Consider the following 26,405-nt stretch of genomic DNA (forward strand, 5'->3'; position numbering starts at 1 on the left):
AATTGACCAAAATGTTTCTGGTCAATTTGAAATAGTTTTTTCAGTTTTTCAGTTAGTTTTGAGTGAACCAAAACATTTTAGTCAACCCCAAACAATTTTTTTTAGTTTTCTGTTTTGATTTGATTGTTACAAGTGTTTTAAACCCTTATTTCAATGTTTTCTTTTTTAAATTGGCCATATTTGAATTTGAAAAGCCAATTCAAAACAAAAGTCAAAACAAAACATTTCCAAATGGTTGAAATTAAACATTTTAACTTTCTAAATTTTTTCCCTATTTGTTTTTTGGCTGAAACTATTCGTCACATTCACAAATAGTTTTGGAGCACAAAAATGTATTTTTAAACAAAATAGCCCCTGATTTTTTTTAAATCTAGTTCTAATTAGGAGTATAGAAGAGGAGTGATTTTGAATAATTGGTATATCTGCGATGGGTGAATGATTGGGAATAGATAAGGTCACAGTGAAAGAGAAACATGGAGGAAGAGACTGCACAGATCTCTTAGGGATACAGAGGAACAGGAGAGTATGTGGGGAGCCAATAAATAAGAAATTAGTAACCTTGATAAGGTAAGTTGTATTGGAATGGGGAGGACAAAAGCCAGATTGGAAGGGATCATCTGAAGAAGGGGAAGTCAAGGCAATGAGAGTGAACAGCATGCTCTAGGATTTTGGAAATAAATAGGAGAAGGGAAATAGAATGGGAGCAACTGCAAGAGAAGGAAGTTAGATCATGGTGACGTATTTATCAAGATAGAGAAAGAGGAAACAGACATATGAAGTTGGTGGGAAATACAGATACCCAGCAACTCTGAAAAGCAAGCCACTTTGATAGAGGTTCCTATGTGTGTATTTTGGAGTCTAACTTTATGCGTTCACATTTGAAAATTTTGGCCTGTGTCCATTTGGGTAGGCAAAGATGACAATATGATGTCCTGAAAGTGAAACTACTTTGTGCTTACTTAGCTGAAAGTTAGCTAATATAACCTGTCATTTGTTTTTAAAAGTCAGTAGGAACCTAGATGCCAAAGTCTTAATGATGACATAAATCTGTAATAAATAACTGCCTCCCATTTGTAGCTGAACACATTGCATCATACAGTGGATTTTATCTGATAAGGAATATGTTCAAGGAAGTATTGTACACTTAGCAACAGGCATGAAAAACTTATACTTGAAGTGTATTATTAATAGGCGTGTTAAAAAAATAAATATTGGAAACCTTCACCCATTCTTTAAACTAAACAAATTTATTTTAGGTTCAGATCACTCCTTATAACCTGTTCAGGCCCCTCAGGTCCTCCTTTCCTCCTTTCGTGGGGGTGCAGTGAATGCAGAACAATAGGTTTGAATCCAGAACTAGGTGGGATGCATAAGAGAACCTGCGAAAACATTCATTATGAGATCTTCAGAGATGGGATGTATCACAAGGAAGGCAGGCATTTTAAGATTGAAAGTATGCAGGGAACTGGGACCTAGTGAAGCATTGTTGTGTTTGAGAGATCCTTATTAAAATTCCACCACTAAACTAGGAGGAAGTTTAGAATGATTTCCCAGCCTCTGATGGAATTCATTCCCTCTCTGGATACCACTAAATCCTCCTAGCCAGAGGTGACTTATCTCTGGGATTCATACAAATATATCCGAAGAGCAAAAGTTTTGTATTTTGAATGCAATGGATTGCATCAAGTGGCAGGTATTTTCAAAATATTTCAGAGGGAGGATACCCAGAACTCCTGTAAAACCCATTTACCCCCTCTCCTTGTTAAACTGCACAAACTGAAAGCTGTGCAGTGATAACCAAACTTATATTTTTATTTTGTTTCAGAAAATGATTATACAATGTTATCATGTGCTGGTGCCTCCCTTCCTGGTTCTGGGATCTGGGAAAACATGTTTTGTTTTGTTTTTAATGGGAAAACAAATTAAAAGATTGCCCAGTCCCTACCTCTTTGCAAGCATGTGGCGCAGCAAAGGCAAACGGAAAAATGTTAGTGGAAATCATTTGTTAAAATATTGGCAGCACATCAATGAAGAGTCTCTTGAGAGAGAGCCAAGTTGGAAATTCATGGTGATAGCTACTAAGGTGTCAGGGAGGAAGCTCAGCAACACAGGGTGGGGGGAAGTGAGCGAGAAGGTCTTTAGCTCATTTGTCAAGAGGATTCCACCAAATTGTTAAAGGCTGTACATAAAAAACCTCATTGTACTGATAATTGTATTATATATTATAGATACATTTTTCATGTCTTTTTGACCTTGCAGCTCAACTTGTAAAAATATTAAATTATTGCTTTTAGTAAAAAAATCAAATGTTTACAATATACTATATTTTTTTATTGCTTAACTAATAAACAAAACTTTGACTTGACTCTTTTTTTAAGTCTAAATTTTCCTCTTTCAGTTCCTGATAGTGCACCAGAAAACATAACCTACAGGAACATCTCATCTACAGAAGTAGAGTTATCATTTTTTCCACCATCTGTTCCCAATGGGATTATACAGAAGTACACTGTATATCTCAGGAGGATTAATGGAACTGAGCTAAGAATCATAAACACTACTCTTCTGACGATAAGTATTACAGGTCAGTATGTAACAATCTGAAACTTGATAGTGTCCTGGTTGGTTGATGTTGTATAGTTCATGTTGACAAATTCCAGTCAGAAGGAAATATTTAATGCTTGTTGGAAACTTAATGTTTACAACCTTGACTTCAATATGCCAAAGTCATTAGATGGCACTTTTAAAAAAGATAGCCACCACTGACACTAAATTTAGTACTAATTGTGAATACTAAGATTTAGTTTCACTGACTTCAGTGGGACTACTCAAATATATAAAATGTGTAAGTATTTGTGGGATCAGGGTCTTAATTTTAACACTTTAGTTTTAAACACAATAATCCATTTTATGGAACAAAATGATTTTTTAATTATGTGAACATGCAGATTTCTATATTAAGAGAAACAGACGCCTTCACATTCCTGTAAAATTAGAAGATGTTGAAATACTTCAGATTATGGCTAAAGTTGAGACTTAATTTCAGTTATGAATCTGATTTTGTGGATGTCCCAGTTTCTGAAATACTTTAAAAGGGTAATTTCCACTTAAAAGTTTATACATGTGGACTGTGTCCAGCAGAAAATTGGCCTCCAATCTTAGGTGTTATTGGACAAGACATTTGTATGCTGTGGGACTCAGAAAAAATCATTAAAAAATTATTCTAAGACATATTTGGCACATCTAATATCAACCTTGAGGTCAGTGGGAGTTGTGAGATGCTCAGCACTTTTGCTACTTATGTACTCAGAAGCCTAACTTTAGTGTTTTTTTAACTATTTTTAAAAAAAAATATTCACTGAAATCCTCCTCAGAATTTATAAAATAGTTTACTGCATTCTTCTTTCTTTAGGTTTAAAGAAATATACCAAATATACAGTTGAGGTGTCTGCAAGCACTAGCAAGGGTGAAGGGGTTCGTAGTGCACCTCTAAACATACTGACTAATGAAGATGGTAAGTCAGAAAAGAAATTACAATATTTCATTGTCCACTTCTAGTGGACAAGTCTTAAACTTTGTTTCAGAGATCTTTGTATGTTTGATTTATATAGGCACTTTCCATTTATCTATAATGGATTTTTATTCTTTAATACCTCTATTAGTATAAGTTATGTCAAATCACAAAAGTTCTCTATTTGGAAAGCAACACTGTTATTGTTCTTGTATCTCACCAGTGTCTTCCATTTTTAAGAACCCGTAATTTATTATTTATTTACTATTTTACTATTACAGAAGGGCAGCAGTAAGGCAGCTGGAGGTTGTCTCTGCATGGGTGTAAAAGTGGACGAATGGAGAAATCACAGACCCCCGATCCTTTTGCCTCCCAGCACGTGGACCTAGAACAGTCATAGTTCTTGTGCTTGGAGTCTTTGGCTCTTCTAAATTGATGAATTTATAGTTATTGTTATTAGTATTGTGTTAGTGCTCAAAAGACCTAATCAGTGGCACTAGACACCCAAATTGAGCCTGGAGGGGTGAGTCAAAGGTAGGGCCAGGGCACTGCCCTCCATACTAGCCAGCAGAGGTGGCCATAATTATCAAAGTGTATACCACACTTTATTTATTTAACATCTATGCTCCCTCTCCATCCCATTAGACACAATTCCTCCTGGGGTTCCTGCTGTGGTGGTGTGTCTCTGCAAAACTCCCAAAGTGGCCAGAGGCCCTCATCCACAATCCATACCATGTTACATTGCTCAAAATGTTGCTATAATACATCAAAAACAGTTCAATTATATAAATTTATGGCATTTGTTTAAAATGTTTTTTCTTTAGACCAAACATTCATTCTGTATTTTACTAAAGAGTTTGTTAGCTGAATAAGGAGATCTATGAGATAAAGACAAATATTATCTTAGAATCAAGAAATGCCAGAGACATGTGAAATTCAGTATTTGATAGACCTTTTATTGTAGGGCTACCGAGGATAATATAGCAAGTAAACACTAAATACAGCTGTCACTATTTATTACCAGTAAATACAGGCATTCACGGACTTTATTAAGCCTTTGTTCAGGCAAAATTAAGATTTCTTCCAAAATGTACTGAGAGTAAGATGTTTAAAACATTTATGCTGTCCTCTGTGGTTGAGAAAGACAGTGCAATTAAAGGAAGAACAACAAAAATATGTATAATATGCCACATGTATCTTACTCCAAAGTACACACTGTTCAGAGCATCAGACTGAATGCTTCACAGATTTGCTAATAGCTATGCTTATGTTCTCAATTTACATGCATGACCACAGCCATGACCTGAATTTTTAGTACATGATGCTGTTTTGTTTAATTTGAACAACAAAAGTAATGTTAACATTACAGCATAGTGCAATACCTTTATCTGGTAGTTCAGAAAAAAAATTAACAGTTTTACTTCCCCCATAACACTTTAGTGAAAAATATCATTATTACTAAGCATACGGACAGATACATTTTCATCACAGCAACATTTGCATAAACCTTAAAATATTTTAATTAGAATGAAATCAAAATGTATTATTACGTTTTTATTTAGCTATGCTATCTCAGTACTTGGTGGTTATACTGCTGTCTGGTGTTCATCTTAGAATGAATTTCAGTTGTCTCATCCATTGAATACATGTATATTTTCTTTCATGACATGTTAAATATGTGAATGTGTTCTTTATTTGATGGAGTGAAAAGATTTAACTCTGCATGGTATCCCACATTTTTTTCATCTCTCAATGCTATGCTCATCAATTTTCCCATCTTTTGGATGCTTTATATAATTATTTCCAGCTCCACTTCTCCTCGGGGGAACTATTTTGTTATATTTTACATGCATTCACACCTAAAAAGCTCTTGCTTTTATTAGAAGGGAAAAAATTACAATAATATACTTGGACAGTAGGTGAATCAGTGTGACAAACTCATTGCTCTGTTTTCTCATGAAATATTTTTTTCCATTGAATCACAGAAACAGATGTTTTAACACTACCATGAAAAATCTTCCTTTATCATCTGGCTGAAAAAGTAAAGAAGCCTGGCTATAACACCATTTGATATGGATACTGTACCTGTGTGCTTCCATAATTCACTTCCTAGCACAAATAATTAAAATCCAATTTAAAGATGCTGCATTTAACCATGTCACTCAGATCTTAACTGTCTGACAAGTTGTTGTGTTCTGCACTCTCACTCTATAGCTCCTAGTTCACCTCCACAATCCCTCTCGGTAAAACAGTTGTCGGGTGTCACTGTGAAGTTGTCATGGAAACAACCACTGGAGCCAAATGGAATTATCCTCTATTACACAGTTTATGTCTGGTAAGATTTTCTGGAAATAGTTCTGAGGATAAATATTAATCTGTAATCTAAAAGGAATGTAAGATTTTTCTTATAGACCTTGTTGAATATACATTTTTTAGAGTGAATATTAATAAGTTACTTAAAATACTAGCCTTTCATATACACAAATGCCATTCTAAATAGGGGTATGTGAAAATTGTACAATTAAATGATTTGCAAGCATCTAAAATATTTTTCAAATGTCTTGGGTTTGCAAAATGAGTTTATATTTAAATTATAAATAAATGAGTTTATATTTAAATTATAAATAAATGAGTTTATATTTAAATTATAAATAAATTATCTCCCATCCTCACATATCAATTGGACCATTTGGGTCTAATTAACGATAAAATGAAACACCAACATATATTATTCTTTGGGGTCTGCTGATGTTTCCAGCTAAAGATGGACAAATATCCTCCTGATTGGATGGAGATGGCCAAGAACCATTGAAAAATGCTGTTTCTGATCCCATTCAGTGTTCCGAGCAAGCAAGGAGTTGTTATAGCAGAAGTCCCTGTCCACTCTCTGACATTAGTACCACCTAGAGTGATATTTTGTACACATCGTTTCCTGCTACTTCAGCACTTCCCAATACTTTGTTACTATGACATCTTATCTGTCTTCTTCTCAACTCTGTTATAACACTCATTATAAGTGCTGGATATTATATTGTTATTTATTATTTTTATTATTATTATTTTATTTATTTGTGCCTCTTGGAATCTGTCTCTTCCTCCTTCAAAAAAGACTATTGTCATTTTAAATCCCAGTTTAAAACTTTTTTTCACTCTCTTCTTCTGAGCGCTACTTGTTCTAAAGATTTGTCATAGCTTCCTTTTGTAAGCCCTACATACTGTCTTTACTTGGGATTGCCACATGTTGATTTGTTTATTTTGATTGTTGATTACAGTTATGTATTGTATTTATGCTGTGCCCTTCTATTGCCATTACCCAATGCATAAGGGCAAGTAGCTACAGAAATGCAAACCATGCAATGTAAATTATGTATGCAAAATGGTGTTGTGTTACAGCTGAGGAGTTCTTATATAGATATATTACTACTAAATATGTACTCCTTATTTTTAAAAGTGACCTAAAAGTTTCTCCTGGCGGTAGCTAATTTTTATCTTTTTTCTTAGTTATAAACTTCTGCTTTAAAATAGCGGTAAGGTGAACACAAGTATTCCCACTCTCCAGAAGAGTATAAATTGGCTTTCCACTGCTCCTTCCACTGTACTGGCAAGAGCTAATGTCATCTGCATCTGTGGAGAACTTTGAACTGTGGATGAACTTGGAGCACAAACAGATCTCCCTCATGTGAAGGAATATGGTTTTGGTGCATACTGTGTTTAAAGCCCTAAGGATATTCAAGATAAAATAACTTCCTCTTTATTAAAATCCTTCCTTAAGACTTATTATATCTGTGATTACTACAGAATGTATCATTATTAATCATTTTCAATAACTTGTTAACTGAACCATCTAGATCTGCAGATGCCTAAATTAAGTAACCACAGAACTTCACTGATATAACCCTTGTCCTTACCTTCTCCATCTACTCCCTTCTGTGTCTTATCCCCACATACCCTCTCACATCTAAAATTAGATTGCCATTAGCTCTTTGAGGTAAGGACCTTGGGTGAAAACTCCCACTGACTTCAGTGGAGCCAGGATTTCATCCCTTGTCTTTTAAATTATTTAGAACATTTTTAGGTGCTATAAAATCGTCATAATTAATTACTAGGGCTGATATGACAAACAAGCTCCTGAACCACAACTTTTCTTAGTGGCAACATTTTCCAGTGGATATAACTAATGCAAGAGCTTCCTAATACCATGTAAAGAGGCAAAGATAGTGAATGTGGGCCATTTGAAAATGTAGAAGAAAACGTATCTAAATATTCTAACTATATCACATTAGCTGTAGAAAATTTAGCAACTTTTCTCACAAAATGAAGCCAGGAATCCACAATGAAGAACTCAAATGTGATCTAATAGTAAAAAAAAATCATCACTTTTTAATGGTTTTCTTGCAAGAAATACAATATTTATAAGTTATAGGAATTTAAGAAAATGTTGGTCTCAGTTGTGTTAGCTATCTAGCTCTAATGAATTTCTGTAGTTTTCGCTAATGCTTGTTTCTTGTTTGATTTGTGAGAAGTCCCTTTTTAAACTCAACATCTTTGATAATTTTTTGAATAATATAATGGATTTACAGTAGCTGAAACTTCTATTTCTATTTTATGAGTTTCTGTATATGATAATATTGTTTTCTGTGATATTTTTAGTAAAACGTATTATACTATGCTGCAGTTTTGTCATGAAAATGTATATATATAATGATTTTCTTCTTTAGGAATACAATGTCAAAAAGAAGTGTTAATGTAACAGAAACATCACTGATGTTCACAGACCTAGAAAATAACAATGAATACAAAGTTTATATAACAACAAGTACCAGATTTGGGGATGGAAACATAAAAAGTAGCATTATAAGCTTCAGAACTTCTGAAGGAGGTAAGTGTATGTATAGTAATAAATTATACAAATAATCTATAGTTGCATCCATAAGTTTGTGTCAACCTTATTTAAATGTATAAAATAATTTAGGCAAAAGCTGAGATTCCAGTGGGGGTCTAATTTCTCTTCATCAAACAGAGCACTACATTTTCCTGCAAGACATTTAAATTTAAAAGTCTTTTTATATTGCTCTTTGAAATGAAGTAAAAAGAGGAGAGTTTGGTTTTATTGCCTTTTGTTCTATCAAGCTGTGAAATAAGGTCCTAAGAAGGAAAGCCCTGACCGTTTTAGTGTGTCTCTCTCACAAACACAGTGTAAAGTGGTTGTAGTCTGAAAGCAGTTTTATAAACATGGCATTGTGGGATTCCAAGTTGATTTGATCCCAATGAATTTCATATATGTCAGAAGTGAAAGGTCTTTTTTCTAGGAAGCAACACTGTACACTTAGCTTTTAAATTCAAGTTAGTTCCTTTCTGGCTCTGATGTCACCAACAATAACAATTCTGCCACTGAAACTTAGGTCCCTATCCTTCAATTAGGTGTGTGCATGTTTCTCTGCACCTTTGTGGAGCCTCAGTGGCCAAAGCGTGGTTCTGAATAAGCACATGGGTTTTTCTGCACATAGTCATTTGTAGGATCAGTATCTTAGTCAATAATTCTGTGAATGATGGTGTGAGCTAGAATAGAATCTAACTCGCAGTTCCCTAGCTGTTTGGCTCTGCAATGCTAATGGTAGTAAAAAGTGTGAAAAATTTATTTTAGTTAATGAAACACGCATAAAGAACTCTGTATACACATGAAACACATTTGTTAAGAAGATTGCATGCATGCATAACGCTTTGTGCACATGCAAGAATTGGGATTTCTATTTGCATAAAACAGTAAGTACACGCACTTACACATCTCAAGTTGCATAGGTTCACTGAGTGCATAAACTTGGATTTGTGCATGTAAATGTATGCATGTCTTTGACTCTCTGGAAGATGAATGTCTTTGAAAATCAGGTCTTTCAAAGTGTATTGGTAGCCATTAGTTCAATTGTACCTTTCCCACCTCCTCCAGAAACAGGATCTATGCTTTAATATAGCATTTTTCAAGTCAATAAAGTCTAAATCTTGGGTAATGAAAAGCACAAAAACTTATGTTACATAAACTAAATTTTAATCTTATTCCAGCACCGAGTGATCCACCAAAAGATGTCATGTACAGAAACCTCACTGCATCATCAATAATGGTTATCTGGTCCCCTCCTCAAAGGCCTAATGGGATTATACAATATTATTCAGTTTATTACAAAAATAATTCAGGAATTTTTATGAAGGTAGGTTTCTTTTTATATCATTTTTTGTAGATTTTAGTACAGAAAAATTCATTTACTTTTCTTTGAATCTTTAATGTATCATAAAGTTTAAACCAACTGTACAGTAAATGTCATATTCTTTTTTCACTCCCACCTCATCACCAGATAATTTTGATTTTTAGCATACTATTAAAGGGATAAGTGCATTAGCCTAACCCTCACCTTGAAATTATTTTTGTGGTATCCTGCAATCTCAAAATTCCTGTGCATCTCAAGGAGCATTTATGCTATTAAACATGAGAGGACTAATGCACACCAGAAAAAAAGAGTAAATTTCATGCAGAATAAATGATCTAGTGTTCTAGGCTGCAAAGTGAAATGATATGTGCCTAGTGAAATGACATTCTTATATGTTTTTAACGTATTTTTGTGCAATAGTGAAAATCAGAAGATAGTGTTGCCATAGGGAAGGATAGAATACTGCCTCATAGTCTGTTACTCCTTAGTAAATGTCTCTGCAGAAAACATGTTTTCTTTCTAACATAATTATAACATATTATTTTAAAACATAGAAGACAGATGAGGTTAGTACTGTATTAAAGCATGGAAGAAATGCATTTGTTTATCTGTTATGAATCTGGGCATTAGGATGTGGTTTATTGTGTAGGTACTTCTCATACTCATCTTAACTTTATGCATGATATATATTAACTAGGGCTGTCTATTAATCGCAGTTAAAAATTAATCATGATTAATCGCACTGTTAAACAATAGAATACAAATTGAAATTTATTAAATATTTTTGATGCTTTTCTACATTTTCAAATATATCTATTTCAATTACAACACAGAATACAAAGTGTACAGTGCTCACTTTATATTATTTTTTATTATAAATATTTGCACTGTAAAAATGATAAACAAAAGAAATAGTATTCACCTCATACAAGTACTCTAGTGCAATCTCTTTATCATGAAAGTTAAACTTACAAATTTTTTTTTTGTTACATAACTGCACCCAAAACCAAAACAGCGTAAAACTTTAGAGCCTGGAATGGTGGTTGAAGCATGAAGGGACATATGAATCTTTAGCGCATCTGGCATATAAATATCTTGCAACGCCAGCTACAACCATGCCATGTGAATGCCTGTTCTCACTTTCAGGTGATATTGTAAACAAGAAGCAGGCAGCATTATCTTCTGCAAATGTAAACAAATTTGTTTGTCTGAATGATTGGCTGAACAAGAAGTAGGACTAGTGGACTTGTAGGATCTAAAATTTTACATTGTTTTGTTTTTTAATGCATTTTTTTGTACATAATTCTACATTTGTAAGTTTAACTTTCATGATAAAGAGATTGCACTACAGTACTTGTATGAGGTGAATTAAAAAATACTATTTCTTTTGTTTTTTACAGTGCAAATATATGTAATAAAAATAAATATAAAGTGAGCACTGTACACTTTGTATTCTGTGTTGTAATTGAAATCAATATATTTGAAAATGTAAAAAACATCCAAAATATTTAAATAAATAGTATTCTATTGTTTAATAGCGCGATTAATCAGGATTAATTTTTTTAATCGCACACTTGATCGCTATTAATTTTTAATCACTTGACAACCCTAATATTAACTATATTACACATTTATTTATTTATTTATGTTATTTGTATAATCATAGTGCTGAGTAGCTCTATTCATGAACCAGGATATGAATTTTTAATTGCTTATATCCATATCATTCAAGAGTGTCTAGAATTTATTTATCAGGGGGTAGGCGTGTTAGCCTGTATCCACAAAAACAACAAGGAGTCTGGTGGTACCTTAAAGACTAACAGATATATTTGGGCATAAGCTTTTGTGGGTAAAAAACCTCACTTCTTCAAATGCATCTGAAGAAGTGAGGTTTCTTACGGCCCTTGGAATTTCCGGGTTGAGATCCCAGTGCCTGATGCGGCAAAAATCATTGTCGCGGGTGGTTCTGGGTAAATGTCGTCAGTCACTCCTTCCGCTGGGAAAGCAACGGCAGACAAGCATTTCACGCCTTTTTTCCCTGGATTGCCCTGGCAGATGCCATAGCATGGCAATCATGGAGCCTGTTTAGCCTTTTGTGACTGTCACCGTATGTGTACTAGATGCCGCTCACAGAGGCGATTCAGCAGCGCTACACAGCAGCATGCTTTTGCTTTTGCATCTACCATACCATAAGATGATCGTGGCTACCAGTCCTTTTGCACTTCACCATTTGCTGCTGTCATAAGTGCCGATTGACCTTACCGATGCTAGTCAGCATGGTTACCGGTCCTTTTGCACTGCCCCATGTGCCAATAGGCTGATGATGAGGATGGATACCAGTCATATTGTACCATCAGCCATCCATGGCATGGGAGGAGCAAGGATGTTGATGTTGAGTGCTGCACCATCGCGTCTATCTGCAGCATTCAGTAAAGATAGGGTGACATGTAAAAGAGTCAAGAGAGGATTGTTTTCCCTTTCACTTCTGGGGGTGGGTGGGGGGGTGCGTAAATTGCCTAGCTATGCCCTGACCCACCGCGGACACTGTTTTTGACCCTAGAAGCATTTGGAGCTCAGCCAAGAATGCAAATGCTTTTCAGAGACTGCAGGAACTGTGGGATAGCTTGAGTCCTCCAGTCCATGAGCGTCCATTTGATTCTTTGGCTTTCCGTTACGCTTGTCACGCAGCAGTGCGCTGAGTCCCTGCTATGGCATCTGTCTGGAGATATTTTAAAAATGATTTTGAATTTCGTCTTCTGTAACGGAGCGCTGATAGAACAGATTTGCCTGCCCTTACAGCGATCACGTCCGCATCGTCCATGAGGGAGCTCTTTCTTTATTTTGATTTTTAACTGCATCAGTAGACCAGGCCTTACCCACGAAAGCTTATACCCAATTAAATCTGTTAGTCTTTAAGGTGTCACTGGACTCCTTGTTGTTTTTTATAATTGATTTGTTATTTATTTATTTTATTATATATTACTATATGCAAATATAATAAAAGAAAATATAATTTTCCTTAACAAATTTTCAGTTAAAAGCTTTGTGTTTGTGGAAGAAAAAGAAGAAATGTAAGGTTGTGAAGACAACAAAGTACAAAACAAGAAATCTGATGTATGTGGCATAATTTTACAGTTAGCGCTTACTGGATTTAGGTATTTATTTTCCTGAAGATATATGTTTATATGTCACTCTGCAAATATAGGCCCTGCTCCTGCAATCTGTTCTGTGCTGGTCAATCTTTGCACTCATGGGTAGCCCCATTGAAATTGGTGGGGTTCTGCATGAGTGTAAGATTCTGCCCACGTAGATCTGATTGCAGAATGGGAGCCATAGAGAAGACTCATTTCATGCCCCAAGGAACTCACAATGTAATAATTAGCATGTGAGTTAGCTAGAAATACCTTGGTCGCACAGTCTGTTAGGAGTAAAATTAGACCTATTAGTTGGGTTTGAGTTTATGGTTGCATGCCTATCTGAAATATGACTGTAAGCATACACATCAAATCATCCCCTCTGCTCCTCTTATCTGCTAGTCCTGCTAGCAGGCCAGGATATGCATAAGTGTCTTATTCTCTTTGAGAATAGGGTGAATGGGGCGATGGCACAATGTGAAGCTATGACCTCAGAGAAACCCAGACTTCAAATTGGCATTTAATGTCAGTTACAGTCTTCGTTTTGAAGGACTGTTTAACCTTTTCATCTTGAAAAAATTTGGTTTTAAATATTTTTAATCTATGTTACATTTTTCCTTGGCACATTTTGCATGTCCACGTTTCATTTTTCATAGTGGTGCTTACTGCATGCCCAGTGTATTCTTCTAACTGATCATAACTTCTAACGTGGTTTGCTAAAAGCGCATACCTTGATGCAGTCATTTTTCTGAATTCATTTTATTCTATGATGATCAGTACCAGTCCAGATTCTGTACATCTCTTTTTATTTCTGTTTAAACAGCTTTCATGAATTTTTACATAATAAAAATTCAGAAATAAAACACAAACACACAATGAGAGATGTCATTCCACCATATAATTTCTATATCTTACAATTTTAGGAACTTTGTTGGTTGCTTCATATATTCTTTACATGGCACCTTGTGTAGAAAAAGAAATCTATCCATATACTTTATTCTGCAAACCATCTCTTCTGTGGTTGAAAACAAGTACACATAGCTGTTTATTGATTCTCCTCTACAAAAAGTGGGCAATGTTCTATCACTAGCTCTAGCTTTTTAGTTCTACTTTGGTTAATGGTAATTGCTAAAAGTTTGTAATGCCCTTATCTCCATATTTGATCATTGATTTAGAAGCAAGCCACACTGAAGATAAAGATGGTGTATTCATTTTTCTTTTGCTAAAGATACTTTTTGTTTAAGTGATTCAAAAACTATGTCAGAGAGTTTAGAAGCCCAGCTAACTTGGGCTTTTCACCTAGGGAGAGCCTTTCTTTACCTTGAAAATTGATCCTACGCCTTCACAATTACCTGCCTTTACCAGTTAGGGAACACTTCATGTGTGTTCTTTTCTATGTTCTTAGAAATGAACTCAATGCTTGTCCTGTTTTACTAAATTCTGTATTTCTTTAATCAGAGCTGGCAATAGCTTTCTTAGGGCAGACCTGCAAAACAGTTTTTTTTACTTCCAAAATATTACCTATTCCTGCACACCAGTGTCACATATGCACAGAGCTGACCTGAGGTTTGCAGGGAGGATTAGAGAGATGATTATTTGGAATATACCTCAAATTTAACTGGTTAGTTTTACATAAGTATGTGCTGGGATAGGGAAATCTTTGGTCTCAGTTTCCTACCGCAGAAATGGTGCTCAGCTGCTTGTTTCTTTCAATCCTAGTGATCAGTTTATACTTACAAGGAAAAGTACTAGAAACCCAGAGCCAGATTGTCAGATGGCATAAATGTACAGAGCTACATTGATGGAAGTGAAGCTATGCCAGTATACACCAGCAGAGGATCTGACCCATGCTTGTCTTAATGAAAGTTGAGATTCTCCTTTATATGTGTGGCTCCTCTGAAAGCTAGGAGTCCTGTGGCTGTTGGCTTCATCAGGTCCAAAGTTCAGCTTTGCCTTAATGTATTTGTTATTTACAGATAAACTTATGTACTGATGTTCTAGTTGAGTTTAAATTTTTTCTCTTAAAGTGAATGACCTAACCAAACCTCTTTTTCCATATTTATATTAGTAATTTAAAGTTTTTTTTGAGTAACTTAAATGCATTTGAACTGAAGTTTTAAAGGGCATACTATTCCCTTGATTTTGTTTAAACTAAATTATTTTAAAAAACAATGGTTAGAGCCTCCTTTAAATAGTATATCATGCATTTTTTAAATTCCTTAATAAAAAAATTATGAAGATATTTCTGCTCCTCGCTGATGTTTAAAAGGATCTTGTGGGTGGGCCTGACAGCAACGACAACAAACATGCTGAGGCCCACTCCTCTGCCCTGCCCCTCTTTTCTGTTTCTCCAGGAACTCTCCTGCCTCCTCTCTCTCCGTATCCCTTCCAGCTTGGCTGCTCCTGTTACTAGTAAACACTCTTTTTGCAAGCCCTGGGGAAAGAGTATCCACAGAACAGTGAAGCTAATTATACCCACGGGCCCCCACATCCAGTAAAGCACTTAAGCATGTGCTTAACTAAAGCATTTGAATGGCTCAATTGAAATAGTGAACTACTGTTAAATACGCAAAGTAAACACATTTTAAAAATAGAGGAAAATAAAAGAATGTTTTTCACTATCATAATTAGTGAGGGTCACTAGTATCAAGAGTAGGCACAAAACTTTCAAGTGAATATGTAATTTTAACTAATTCATCCAGACATTTCTATCCACATAATTGAAGCCACTGTACCACTGGGCAAAGGACCAGAACTCCAAGTCAGGGGAGACCTCAACAAGCTCACTGCACTACAAGCAGTTCAACTGGGTGTTCTCCAGTGCCCCAAGTACGGAACCACTTACACCCTCGACAGATCAAAGCCCCTGGGGAAGTTGACTGAGAATGGAGGACCTTTAGGATGACCCAGAGCCAGGACTGTCGCCTGCCACAGTGAAATTAGGTGAGGTGGAGGCTGATGGTCACCAGTGGATGCCACAGCCACTCCAACTTACCCAGGACTCCAGAGAGGAAACACAGAAACAGATCAGAGAGAAATGGGACAGGGAGGAAACAGCAGATGAGCCAGTGTTGTCTCAGCCAGGTGAGGACTCAATTCACCATTGTTGTTATGGTTGGGGAGAAAAGGCATAAGGGGCCTGTCATTGCCTGTGTAGGACCAGTCTCTACTGGGGGATGTTGTGTAGTAGAGGGCAGGCAAATGCCAATTATAGCTTCCCTTCTAGACATGGAAACCACCATTTCCACTTCCCCCTCTCAGCCTCCATCCTTCCCCCACAGGCATTCAGAGGGTGCGCTTCAGTTACTGGTGTGTCTGCATTCCTTGATGGGCATGGGAAACCACCATTACTCCCACTACACCCCTGGGCACCCATTAATGGTGCCTCTACTGTCCCTGCTGGGTGTGACAACTATCATTATGCCTCACCCCTACCCCAGTCTCCAATTCCTCCTCCCCCTGGCATCTACATAGGATCCAAGCTGGATTCCAAGCAGGGAAATTAGCAGAGATTTATTGTAAAACACACTGCTGTATGTGCACAAACCAAGCATTATTAATACAAGCATACAAATGCCCATGAAGGCAGGACTGGCACTGAGTGCAAGCAATTGCTGGGTTCATATATAGTAGTGTGCACTCTCTCAAGCTGGAACTAGAGGCAGTCCATTCCACTGTTCCCAGGATATGTAAAGCACTTATATTGTTGGTAGGGTCAGAAAACTTGGAAGTTAGCAAAGGAGAGAGTATTGGTTATGGAGTGGAGTGGAGGCTTTGAGATAAAGGTTTCAGCTTATACCTTGCTGCGATGCACAAAATTAAAGGGAAGATATTTTCCTTTTTTTTTTTTTTTACCATGGACAGAAGGTTTACATACTGTTTCTCTGCTTTACAGGCCCATCTGCACAAGTACATATCACCCACCCTTGCAGAAGGTTATTGACCGTCAGTGCCAGGCTACTGAATCAGAAAGCAGAAGGAGGAAGACAAGGGACAGACTGCTGATGGAGATGCATAAGGACTTTAGTGGAAGGAGTCACTGCCTTTTCTTGCTTCAGAGGGGGAAATGCTGGAGCAGGAGTGCAGCTGAGAGGATGCTGAAGAAAAGAGCACATGATGACCTAGTACATCGCCCATGACCATGCCATGTAAGAGCAAGACACCCAGCAGCAGCGTGAGGAGAGTCAGAAGCAAATGATCATGTTTCTGAGCATTATGGCCAGCAGGTGCTAGAACAACCTGGCCCCTGTACCAGCCCAGGTTCAGCACCAGCCTCATCCTACAACCACACACTCTCCTCCATGATCCCACAAGCTGCAGCTAGTGACCCCAGGATGGGGGGTTCGCCAGTTCCATGGTCAGGTTTACCTTCATCACCCCACCCCCATGTAACAATGGTGGAGTGATGACCATATGCACCCTCCATATATGTGACATGGCACAGTGCCACTTGGGTGCATGACACTTGGCTTAAAGCAGCAGGACTGCTAGTGTGATTTATTTTCAATAAAATCTTTCTTTGTTGAATCCTTGGTTTCTGTGAGTGCTTTGGCCGCACTAGAGAGGGAGGGGAACTTAACAACACAGTTTTATTCCAGCATCACCATCGCAATTAATGCACTTTAAGAGAAATCTTTCCAATGTGGGAACACTGATACAGACCAGCTGCCTCTGCTGCTCCTACCTAGCCAGGGGAACTAGGAGCTGGACAGGGGGGAAGGATTGGGCCCCTGGAGCTGCCATCTCTGGCCTCACACCAGCTGCCTCTGCCACTGTAAACCCGGCATGGGGACTAGGAGAGCTGGTTGAGAAAAAGCCATGGATCCCACCCATTGTTCAAGATTTGGATTTCCAACAGAATTCAGACAATCAACACATGCGGAAGTGAGGTGTTGCCGTAAGCTGCCAGGTGAACACCACTTCAACCCATATGACTAGGAGGGACAAAAAATGGTTTCCTGAAATACATCATGGAAGTTTGGAAGGAATGGCTTGGAATAGTGCAGTGCTAAGAACTAAAGGATATGCCCCCAGAAGGCAAACTCCTTTACTTGACTCAGTACTGCAACCATGTGCACACAGTAACTTGAGGATGGCTGAGTTAGCCTTTGCTGTGTGGCCTCAACCTATCATAGAATCATAGAATCTCAGGGTTGGAAGGGACCTCAGGAGGTCATCTAGTCCAACCCCCTGCTCAAAGCAGGACCAAACCCAACTAAATCATCCCAGCCAGGGCTTTGTCAAGCCTGACCTTAAAAACCTCTAAGGAAGGAGATTCCACCACCTCCCTAGGTAACCCATTCCATTTCTTCACCACCCTACTAGTGAAAAAGTTTTTCCTAATGTCCAACCTAAACCTCCCCCTCTTCAACTTGAGACCATTACTCCTTGTTCTGTCATCTTCTACCACTGAGAACAGTCTAGATCCATCCTCTTTGGAACCCCCTTTCAGGTAGTTGAAAGCAGCTATCAAATCCCCCCTCTTTCTTCTCTTCTGCAGACTAAACAATCCCAGTTCCCTCAGCCTCTCCTCATAAGTCATGTGCTCTAGCCCCCTAATCATTTTTGTTGCCCTCTGCTGGACTCTCTCCAATTTATCCACATCCTTCTTGTAATGTGGGGCCCAAAACTGGACACAGTACTCCAGATGAGGCCTCACCAGTGCTGAACAGAGGGGAATGATCACATCCCTCGATCTGCTGGAAATGCCCCTACTTATACAACAAAATGCCATTAGCCTTCTTGGCAACAAGGGCACACTGTTGATTCATATTCAGCTTTTCGTCCACCAGAAAAGGACCTAGGGTTTACGCAGAACTGCTGCCCAGCCATTCGGTCCCTAGTCTGTAGCAGTGCATGGGATTCTTCCGTCCCAAGTGCAGGACTCTGCACTTGTCCTTGTTGAACCTCATCATATTTCTTTTGGCCCAATCCTCTAATTTGTCTAGGTCCCTCTGTATCCTATCCCTACCCTCCAGCGTATCAACCACTCCTCTCAGTTTAGTGTCATCTGCAAACTTGCTAAGGGTGCAGTCCACACCATCCTCCAGATCGTTAATGAAGATATTGAACAAAACCGGCCCCAGCACCAACCCTAGGGGCACTCCACTTGATACCGGCTGCCAACTAGACATGGAACCATTGATCACTACCCGTTGAGCCCGACCATCTAGCCAGTTTTCTATCCACCTTACCGTCCATTCATCCAGCCCATACTTCTTTAACTTGCTGGCAAGAATACTGTGGGAGACTGTATCAAAAGCTTTGCTAAAGTCCAGAAATAGCACATCCACTGCTTTCCCCTCATCCACAGAGCCGGTTATCTCGTCATAGAAGGCAATTAGGTTAGTCAGGCATGACTTGCCCTTGGTGAATCCATGCTGACTGTTCCTGATCACTTTTCCCTCCTTTAAGTGGTTCAGAATTAATTCCTTGAGGACCTGTTCCATGATTTTTTTCAGGGACTGAGGTGAGACTGACTGGCCTGTAGTTCCCTGGATCTTCCTTCTTCCCTTTTTTAAAGATGGGCACTACATTAGCTTTTTTCCAGTCATCCGGGACCTCCCCCGATCGCCATGATTTTTCAAAGATAATGGCCAATGGCTCTGCAATCTCATCGGCCAACTCCTTTAGCACCCTCGGATGCAGTGCATCCGGCCCCATGGACTTGTGCTCGTCCAGCTTTTCTAAATAATCCCAAACTACTTCTTTCTCCACAGAGAGCTGGTTACCTCCTCCCCATACTGTGCTGCAGAGTGCAGCTGTCTGGGAGCTGACCTTGTCTGTGAAGACAGAGGCAAAAAAAGCATTGAGTACACTAGCTTTCTCCACATCCTCTGTCACTAGGTTCCCTCCCTCATTCAGCAAGGGGCCCACACTTCCCTTGACTTTCTTCTTGTTGCTAACATACCTGAAGAAACCCTTCTTGTTACTCCTAGGCTAATGCAAGTGTAGTACTTCAAGTATTCTAACTGGAACTAACAGTGCAGTGAAGACAAGCCCAGAGCAAGGGAGAATGGAAAGAAATGATACTAGCAAAGCAGTGACGCAACCTTTCTCTTAAGATTAGAAGCTCTGAGATGTCTGTATATCACTGGCTATGACATTATGTAGCTGGAAATGCTTCCTGGGCCAAGAAGACTATTGTTTTCTGCAAATGCTTTCATTGGCTGTGTGTATTGCTTACACTTATCTGTTCTTAATAATCTGATACTTTGCTATTCCAAAACTTCTTTGTGTTTTGATTAAGGAAGGAAGCAGAAGAAGAATTTTTTTTCAGCTGTAGCTTCAGTTTGCCAAGAAGTCCTAAGCAGTTTGCTCTTATCTGCAGCCAGAATTAATCGTAAAATGTCCTATAGTGATGAATCCCCAGAATACAATTAGTGCAAGTTTCATTATTTTGCAAATTGCATCCCAGTAGCTCTTTGTGTCACCCTCACGCTCATTATCTGTGCATGCTTTTCTAATATTTTGTTATATCATGAGTTAGAGTTATCTGCCCCTTGGCTGCCAGACTAAATGGTCTCTTTTGTAAATAGATAGACAAGGTGGGTGAGGTGATCTCTTTTATTGGACTACTAAGTTCTGCTGGTGAGAGAGACAAGCTTTCGACCCACATGGAGCTCTCTACAGCTTGAAAGCTTGTCTCTCTCACCAAGAGAAGGTCTAATAAAAGAGATCACCTCACCACCTTGTGTCTCTAATATCCTGGGACGAACATGGCTACAATTACACTCCCTTCAAATTAGGGTTTCAATGAACCACCAAAGTGTTATAGTTTTCAGGTAAGTTAACTATAGCATTCTATGCCCAAATGGAAAACTGTTGAGAAAATATAAAGGTAAATTTTTAAAGCTTTGCATGAGATTTATAGCTGGTGAACTATTAAATCCAGAAGTTAAAACTCTGTTCAGAACTTGGAAATTTTATCTTTAAAAGTCAGGGAATTAATTCCTGCCCTTTGTCTGATTCCCTGCATCAGAAACAAAGGGAATGATGCTCTCATTCATAGTCACTATCTTCCTATAGTTGGACATCAGAAAAATTAATTTAAGTACGTTAGGCCTGATTCTCCATTGCCCTGAATCTTGTATAGTCATTTACACAAGTTCAAAGAGAGATTCCCACTAGCTTCAGAGTAGCAGCCATGTTAGTCTGTATCCACAAAAAGAACAGGAGAACTCCCACCTTTTCATGTTCTCTGTATGTGTATATATATCTCCTCACTATATGTTCCATTCTGTGGATCCGATGAAGTGGGCTGTAGCCCACGAAAGCTTATGCTCAAATAAATGTGTTAGTCTCTAAGGTGCCACAAGTACTCCTGTTCTTATTCCCACTAGCATTAACTTTAATCAGCTACATCAGGGGTTCTCAAACTGGGGGTCATGACCCCTCAGCGGGTTGGGAGGTTATTATATGGGGGTCGTGAACTGTCAGCCTCCACCCCCAAACCCTGTTTCACCTGCAACATTTATTACAGAGTTAAATATTAAAGGCTTGCTGTGTGAAAAGTTTGAGAACTACTGAGCTACATTGAGGCAAAAGGCATTAACTTGCATCTACACTTGGGAAAAAGGTTTTGGTTATGTCTGGATTAGCTAACTTGTTGGGTAACTTTGACCTATCTTCGTCCTTTTTTCCTAATATAGACAAATTGCAAGTCAGGGTTCAGTTGTTTTAGTGGGCTGGCATAGAGACACTTTTATTGTTCCATTTGTGCTGCACCTGTTCAATGTACCAGAAGAGGACTTTGGTTTCCAGTGCTGTCAATGTAGGATGTTTCATGTTTCACTGTAATAACTTTGGGCTAAATTCAGCCTTCAGATATTCACAGGCAAATCCTATTGAAGTCAATGGGAGTTTGGCCCTTTGTTGTTCACAGAAATAAAATAGTTTCACTAGCATGAAAGTAAATAAATTAGTCAAATGTTAAATTAAACATATGTGTATTATGACATAGGGGTAATAGACATTAAGATTATTTGTTGAAAAACTAAAAGCCTTCACAGGAGAGGTCGCACCCAAGTTGGTAAAGAATGACAGCGCCTCTTTTAGAAATGTATGGTACTGCCATTTTTTGCAATTTCATAATGTTTCATCCTCAAATGTGTGCGCACACACACAAAAATCTCATTTTAGTAGGTCAGCTAGTTCTGTAAATATATATTGTTAAAAACAAAGAAACAACTTCTTTCCTCTCTCCCCCCCCCCACTTTTTTAACAAGGCATAAACCACAGTGAGTTAACTCTGATTTTAAGGAACTGTTGGTGCTTGTGGGGCCAAATACTGGAACTAAGAAGCAGCCCAAATGGCTGGACTGTGCACTTTACAGGAGCTTGGGAAAAATCCTTTCCCCCTGGGGACACGTCACAGCTGCCTCTAAAATATAAGGGCAGTGTTAGTCCTGGCCACTGGTGCACATGCTCACTGTTCTGTAGGGAAGAGTGGCTGGTGGATATGCATAGTCACAGGCCCACTAGAATGGGATCTGTCTCTGAACCCTGAATACTAGGCAGAGTCACAGGAAATCCTGGCAAAGCAGAGTCTGACTGTCCACATGGCTGCATGTCCCCTAAATAGGGTCCCTGATTCCTGGGCCACTGCAGAATTGCACTGGTTCTTCTGGGTCATCTTCCTTTACAGTCACTGAGGATTTCACCCATTGAGATTATTTGAATTTAATAGCTCTTACATAAAAATGAATTAATTTTTCTCTTCTGTTTCCAAATTGGTGGTGCTATAAGCAAAGGAATGTATGGGTTCCCTCTGGTGGGTGATGTAAAATTCAGTTATTGTAACAGTCTCTATCAGTTTGAGTAAAGTGTTGGACATTAATACTGAAGAAAGTTGGGTACTCTAGTCCTGGTGGGGTATCTTTTTGTCAATAATTTATAGCTGGTACAGTTTCTGTTTCCCGCCCCCCTTGATATGCATAAATACATTCACTCTACAGAATATTTTTTTCTAAAAAAGAAATAGTGCATAAACAAAGCCAAGTTAGAAAGAGACTCAGCCATATAAATGTGTAATGTCTACATAGGAAACTAGATAGAAAAGATATAATTATTTATTTGACAGCATTAAACAGGAATCAGTATGGCTGACTTGAGCATTAGAGAATTGAAGTGTCTGTTTATGATTAGTAAATGGTCTAATATGAGTTGTATGGGTAGGTGGCTAGATAGATAGATAGAGAAAATGAAAGTAACAAAGAAATACCAATTTGTTTGTAAATGATTAAAGATTATATCCTTCTCCTTTCTTTTCCTTAGAATTTCACCAGCCAAGACATTGACAGTGGTGTTGACAATAAATCTCTGTCTGCAGTATTAGACAATTTGGCAAAATGCAGCTACTATACTGTGTGGTTAACTGCAGACACTGCCTTTGGAAATGGAAACAAGACCAGTGAGATAATACACGTATATACAGATCAAGATAGTATGTAAACATCTCTATTTTAAATTTTCAAATGTACGTCCAAGCTTTTCATTATGAAATAGTTCTAGAACTTTTAAAAATTATTGCATTCTTTGGGATGAAAAGGTTAAAAAAAAGTACTACAGTGAATGCTATTTTAAAAAACTGTTTACCATACTGTAGCATTTATCTTTGCACGGGTTTGATGGTATTCCCTATGCCTAGAATGGGGATAGATCATTCTCATGAACCTTAGCATTAGTATCTGAAGGAGACTTCTTTGTGTCAATAGATTGAGCAGATTCTTAACTCCACGTTACATTTTGAACCTGTCACCATTATTTTCTCCACCTTAACTATCAGGATAACCATTATCAATACAAAACTCTACAGTTTAGCCTCTCTTTGGCCCATCTAGTTTTCATGACAGTTTGAGAGTAAGCTTAATTATCAAGCAACTAATCTTTAACCCCTCCTAAAGGACATTTTGATCTGCTGAGTCTCTTCTCTTTGTAGTGTAGCATCAAAAGCAGTTTTTCCTTTCTGGGCACAAAGAGTGAGCAAGTCTGTCTTAAACCATCACAAAGATTTTCTCCCCTTAATAATTAACATTAACTACAAATAATTATGTACATATACATTCAAGATGCATTATTTTTTATATCAAAACATAGATGATCAAAGAAAAGATTGTTTTATTTATAGTCACGAAAATAATGTAATAAAATATTGATTGCATAATGTTAGAGATTAAGTTGGTCTAAACGCAACACTTTGAGTGTTTATTTTTGTTATTTATATGAAACTAACAGATATATTTATTTTTTGCTTATTAATCTATAGTTCCAGATGGCCCTGTTGAAAGTCTGACATATCAAAATGTTTCTTCAACTGCTATAAATGTAAGCTGGCTTCCACCATCCCAGCCAAATGGTATAGTCTTCTTCCTTGTTTCACTAAGTTTATGGGATACACAAACAGACAGTGAGATATTGTCTCTCATTACTTACAATACAAGCGTGTTTTTGGATAAGTTGGAGAAGTACACTGATTATATTCTGAAAATCATTCCGGCAACAGTGAAGGGATCTTCTAAAATGCACACTGTGAAACTACACATCAAAACTGAAGAAGATGGTAGGTTTAGGATTTTTTTTAATTCCTAAAGAATTTTATTAAAAACAAATAGCCTTCTAAAAATTCTTGATCATTAGGTTGTTTTCTCATGAAATAATGTTACTGATACGCCTGTTAATTCTTTTTTGTCAAATTAACTAATAAAGCAACCCACAATTACTGCCATCATGCAGATTTATTGTAGTGCTTCACTGAGACCATGAAGTATAAGTTAGCATTGATAAGAGAACAAAGTTAATTGACATTTAAAGATATTTTCCACCATAATTCACCTTTTTGTGGGATAACTTAGGTTTTTTGGTCTGTATGTTTTTTTTCCTCATTTGTTTTCTCATTTCTTATTATAGTCCCTGAATCTTCACCTGTAATCAGAACGTATAAGAATCTTTCATCTACCTCAGTTATGTTGTCCTGGGAGCCTCCTCTCCAACCAAATGGTATCATAATAAGTTATGATTTAAAGTTATTTGGACCAGAAAGGAATGATTCTTGGTCTACCTCCAATAATTCTATAATTCTAGAAGATCTTTTACCATTTACACTGTATAGTATTTTTGCTGCTGCAAGAACTATCAGAGGACTTGGTCCCTATGCTACGCTTAACTTTTACACAGATGAGTCAGGTGAGTGATAAATAAAATCATATCATGCTTGTTTGGAAATAAATGTATGAAATAGAGGACCCCAGAGCTGGTGCAGAGATGTAGGGCTTCCACATGGCTGATCCTATCTTGGTTGATCCCCTAAAATCCTTGAGGCATGGGGCCAGACACACCACTGCTTCTGTAGGAGGCAGGGTGACAAACCTGCAACATCTGGCAGACGAGTTTAGAGGGAATTCTGGGATTTCGGCCTCTGTCCACACGCTGCTTGTAGGTTTTACTGTAGCGGAGGACACATTCTGACCAAAGGCTATTTACCTCTCACTACTATGGGCCCATATTAGTTCATTTCTCAAATTACACAAGAAAATAAATTTGAGGTGCCCAAGAATGGTGGCATTCAATGGCTCATAGGAGCCCCTTTTAAAAATTCTGCCACAAAATTGAAAGGAAGCATGTGAGATTTCCCTGCCTTTGGCAGAATTCACCCATTATAGTGCTAAATTATCTTTCCTAGAGATTACTTTTAGCTTTGGACTATAAGAATACATGAAGATCAGTTTCTTTTTGCCTTTGGAATGCAACATAATTTACCAAGTGTCAATTAATTTTCAGGAAAAACAAACAACCCACCCTACCCTCACCTCCAAAAGGAAAATATTATTTAAAAATACTTACAGACCCTTACAGGTTTTTTTTTTCCACTCCTTGCTCTATTTCAGATTACATTGCACACTGCCATCCTACTCGATATATATATAAAAATGCACAAAGTAGAGAGGGGAAAAGTGTGTGTGTGTATGTATATATATATGAAAGATCTAATCTTAATTCTAGTAATCTTAGATGCTACTAGTAACAATAGTAGGTACAATATTTTAGGATACAAGTGTGATATTTTGATTGTGTACCTTTCAAACTAGACTGATTGAAGTGCTAGATAAGACTATAGTAAATAGTCTAGTGGCCCTTTGGGATGGAGTATGTGATCTAATAAGTCTCTTTCATACTCTCTAGAGCACTGGAGTAAATTGCCTAGGGAGGTTGTGGAATCTCCATGATTGCATGTTTTGAAGAACAGGTTAGACAAACACTTGTCAAGAATGGTCTAGTCATACTTAGTCTGCCTCAGTGCCGGGGACTGGACTAGATGACCTACTGAGGTCCCTTCCAGTCCTACATTTCTATGATTCTGTAAGTGCATCTACTCCAGTGGTTCTCAAACTTTTGTACTGGTGACCCCTTTCACATAGCAAGCCTCTGAGTGCGACCCCCCCTTATAAATTAAAAACACCTTTTAATATATTTAACACCATTATAAATATTGGAGGCAAAGCAGGGCTTGGGGTGGAGGCTGACAGCTCGCGACCCCCATGTAATAACCTTGCGACCCCTGATCTA

General features: G+C 37.7%; 1 protein-coding gene across 1 annotated transcript in view; it reads left to right on the forward strand.

The window, feature by feature from the left end:
* PTPRQ (protein tyrosine phosphatase receptor type Q) overlaps positions 1–26,405 on the forward strand; it is a 207,876-nt gene that overhangs the window by 95,483 nt on the left and 85,988 nt on the right. Inside the window, exons 33-40 of the mRNA XM_045002531.1 lie at positions 2,399–2,581; positions 3,410–3,511; positions 5,723–5,843; positions 8,227–8,387; positions 9,566–9,711; positions 23,118–23,286; positions 24,109–24,402; positions 24,750–25,025. Of these exons, the coding sequence (XP_044858466.1) occupies positions 2,399–2,581; positions 3,410–3,511; positions 5,723–5,843; positions 8,227–8,387; positions 9,566–9,711; positions 23,118–23,286; positions 24,109–24,402; positions 24,750–25,025 (1,452 nt within the window). The remainder of the gene's footprint in view (positions 1–2,398; positions 2,582–3,409; positions 3,512–5,722; positions 5,844–8,226; positions 8,388–9,565; positions 9,712–23,117; positions 23,287–24,108; positions 24,403–24,749; positions 25,026–26,405) is intronic.

Source organism: Mauremys mutica, chromosome 1 (genome assembly GCF_020497125.1).
Source record: "Mauremys mutica isolate MM-2020 ecotype Southern chromosome 1, ASM2049712v1, whole genome shotgun sequence".
NCBI classification, from domain to species: Eukaryota; Metazoa; Chordata; order Testudines; family Geoemydidae; genus Mauremys; species Mauremys mutica.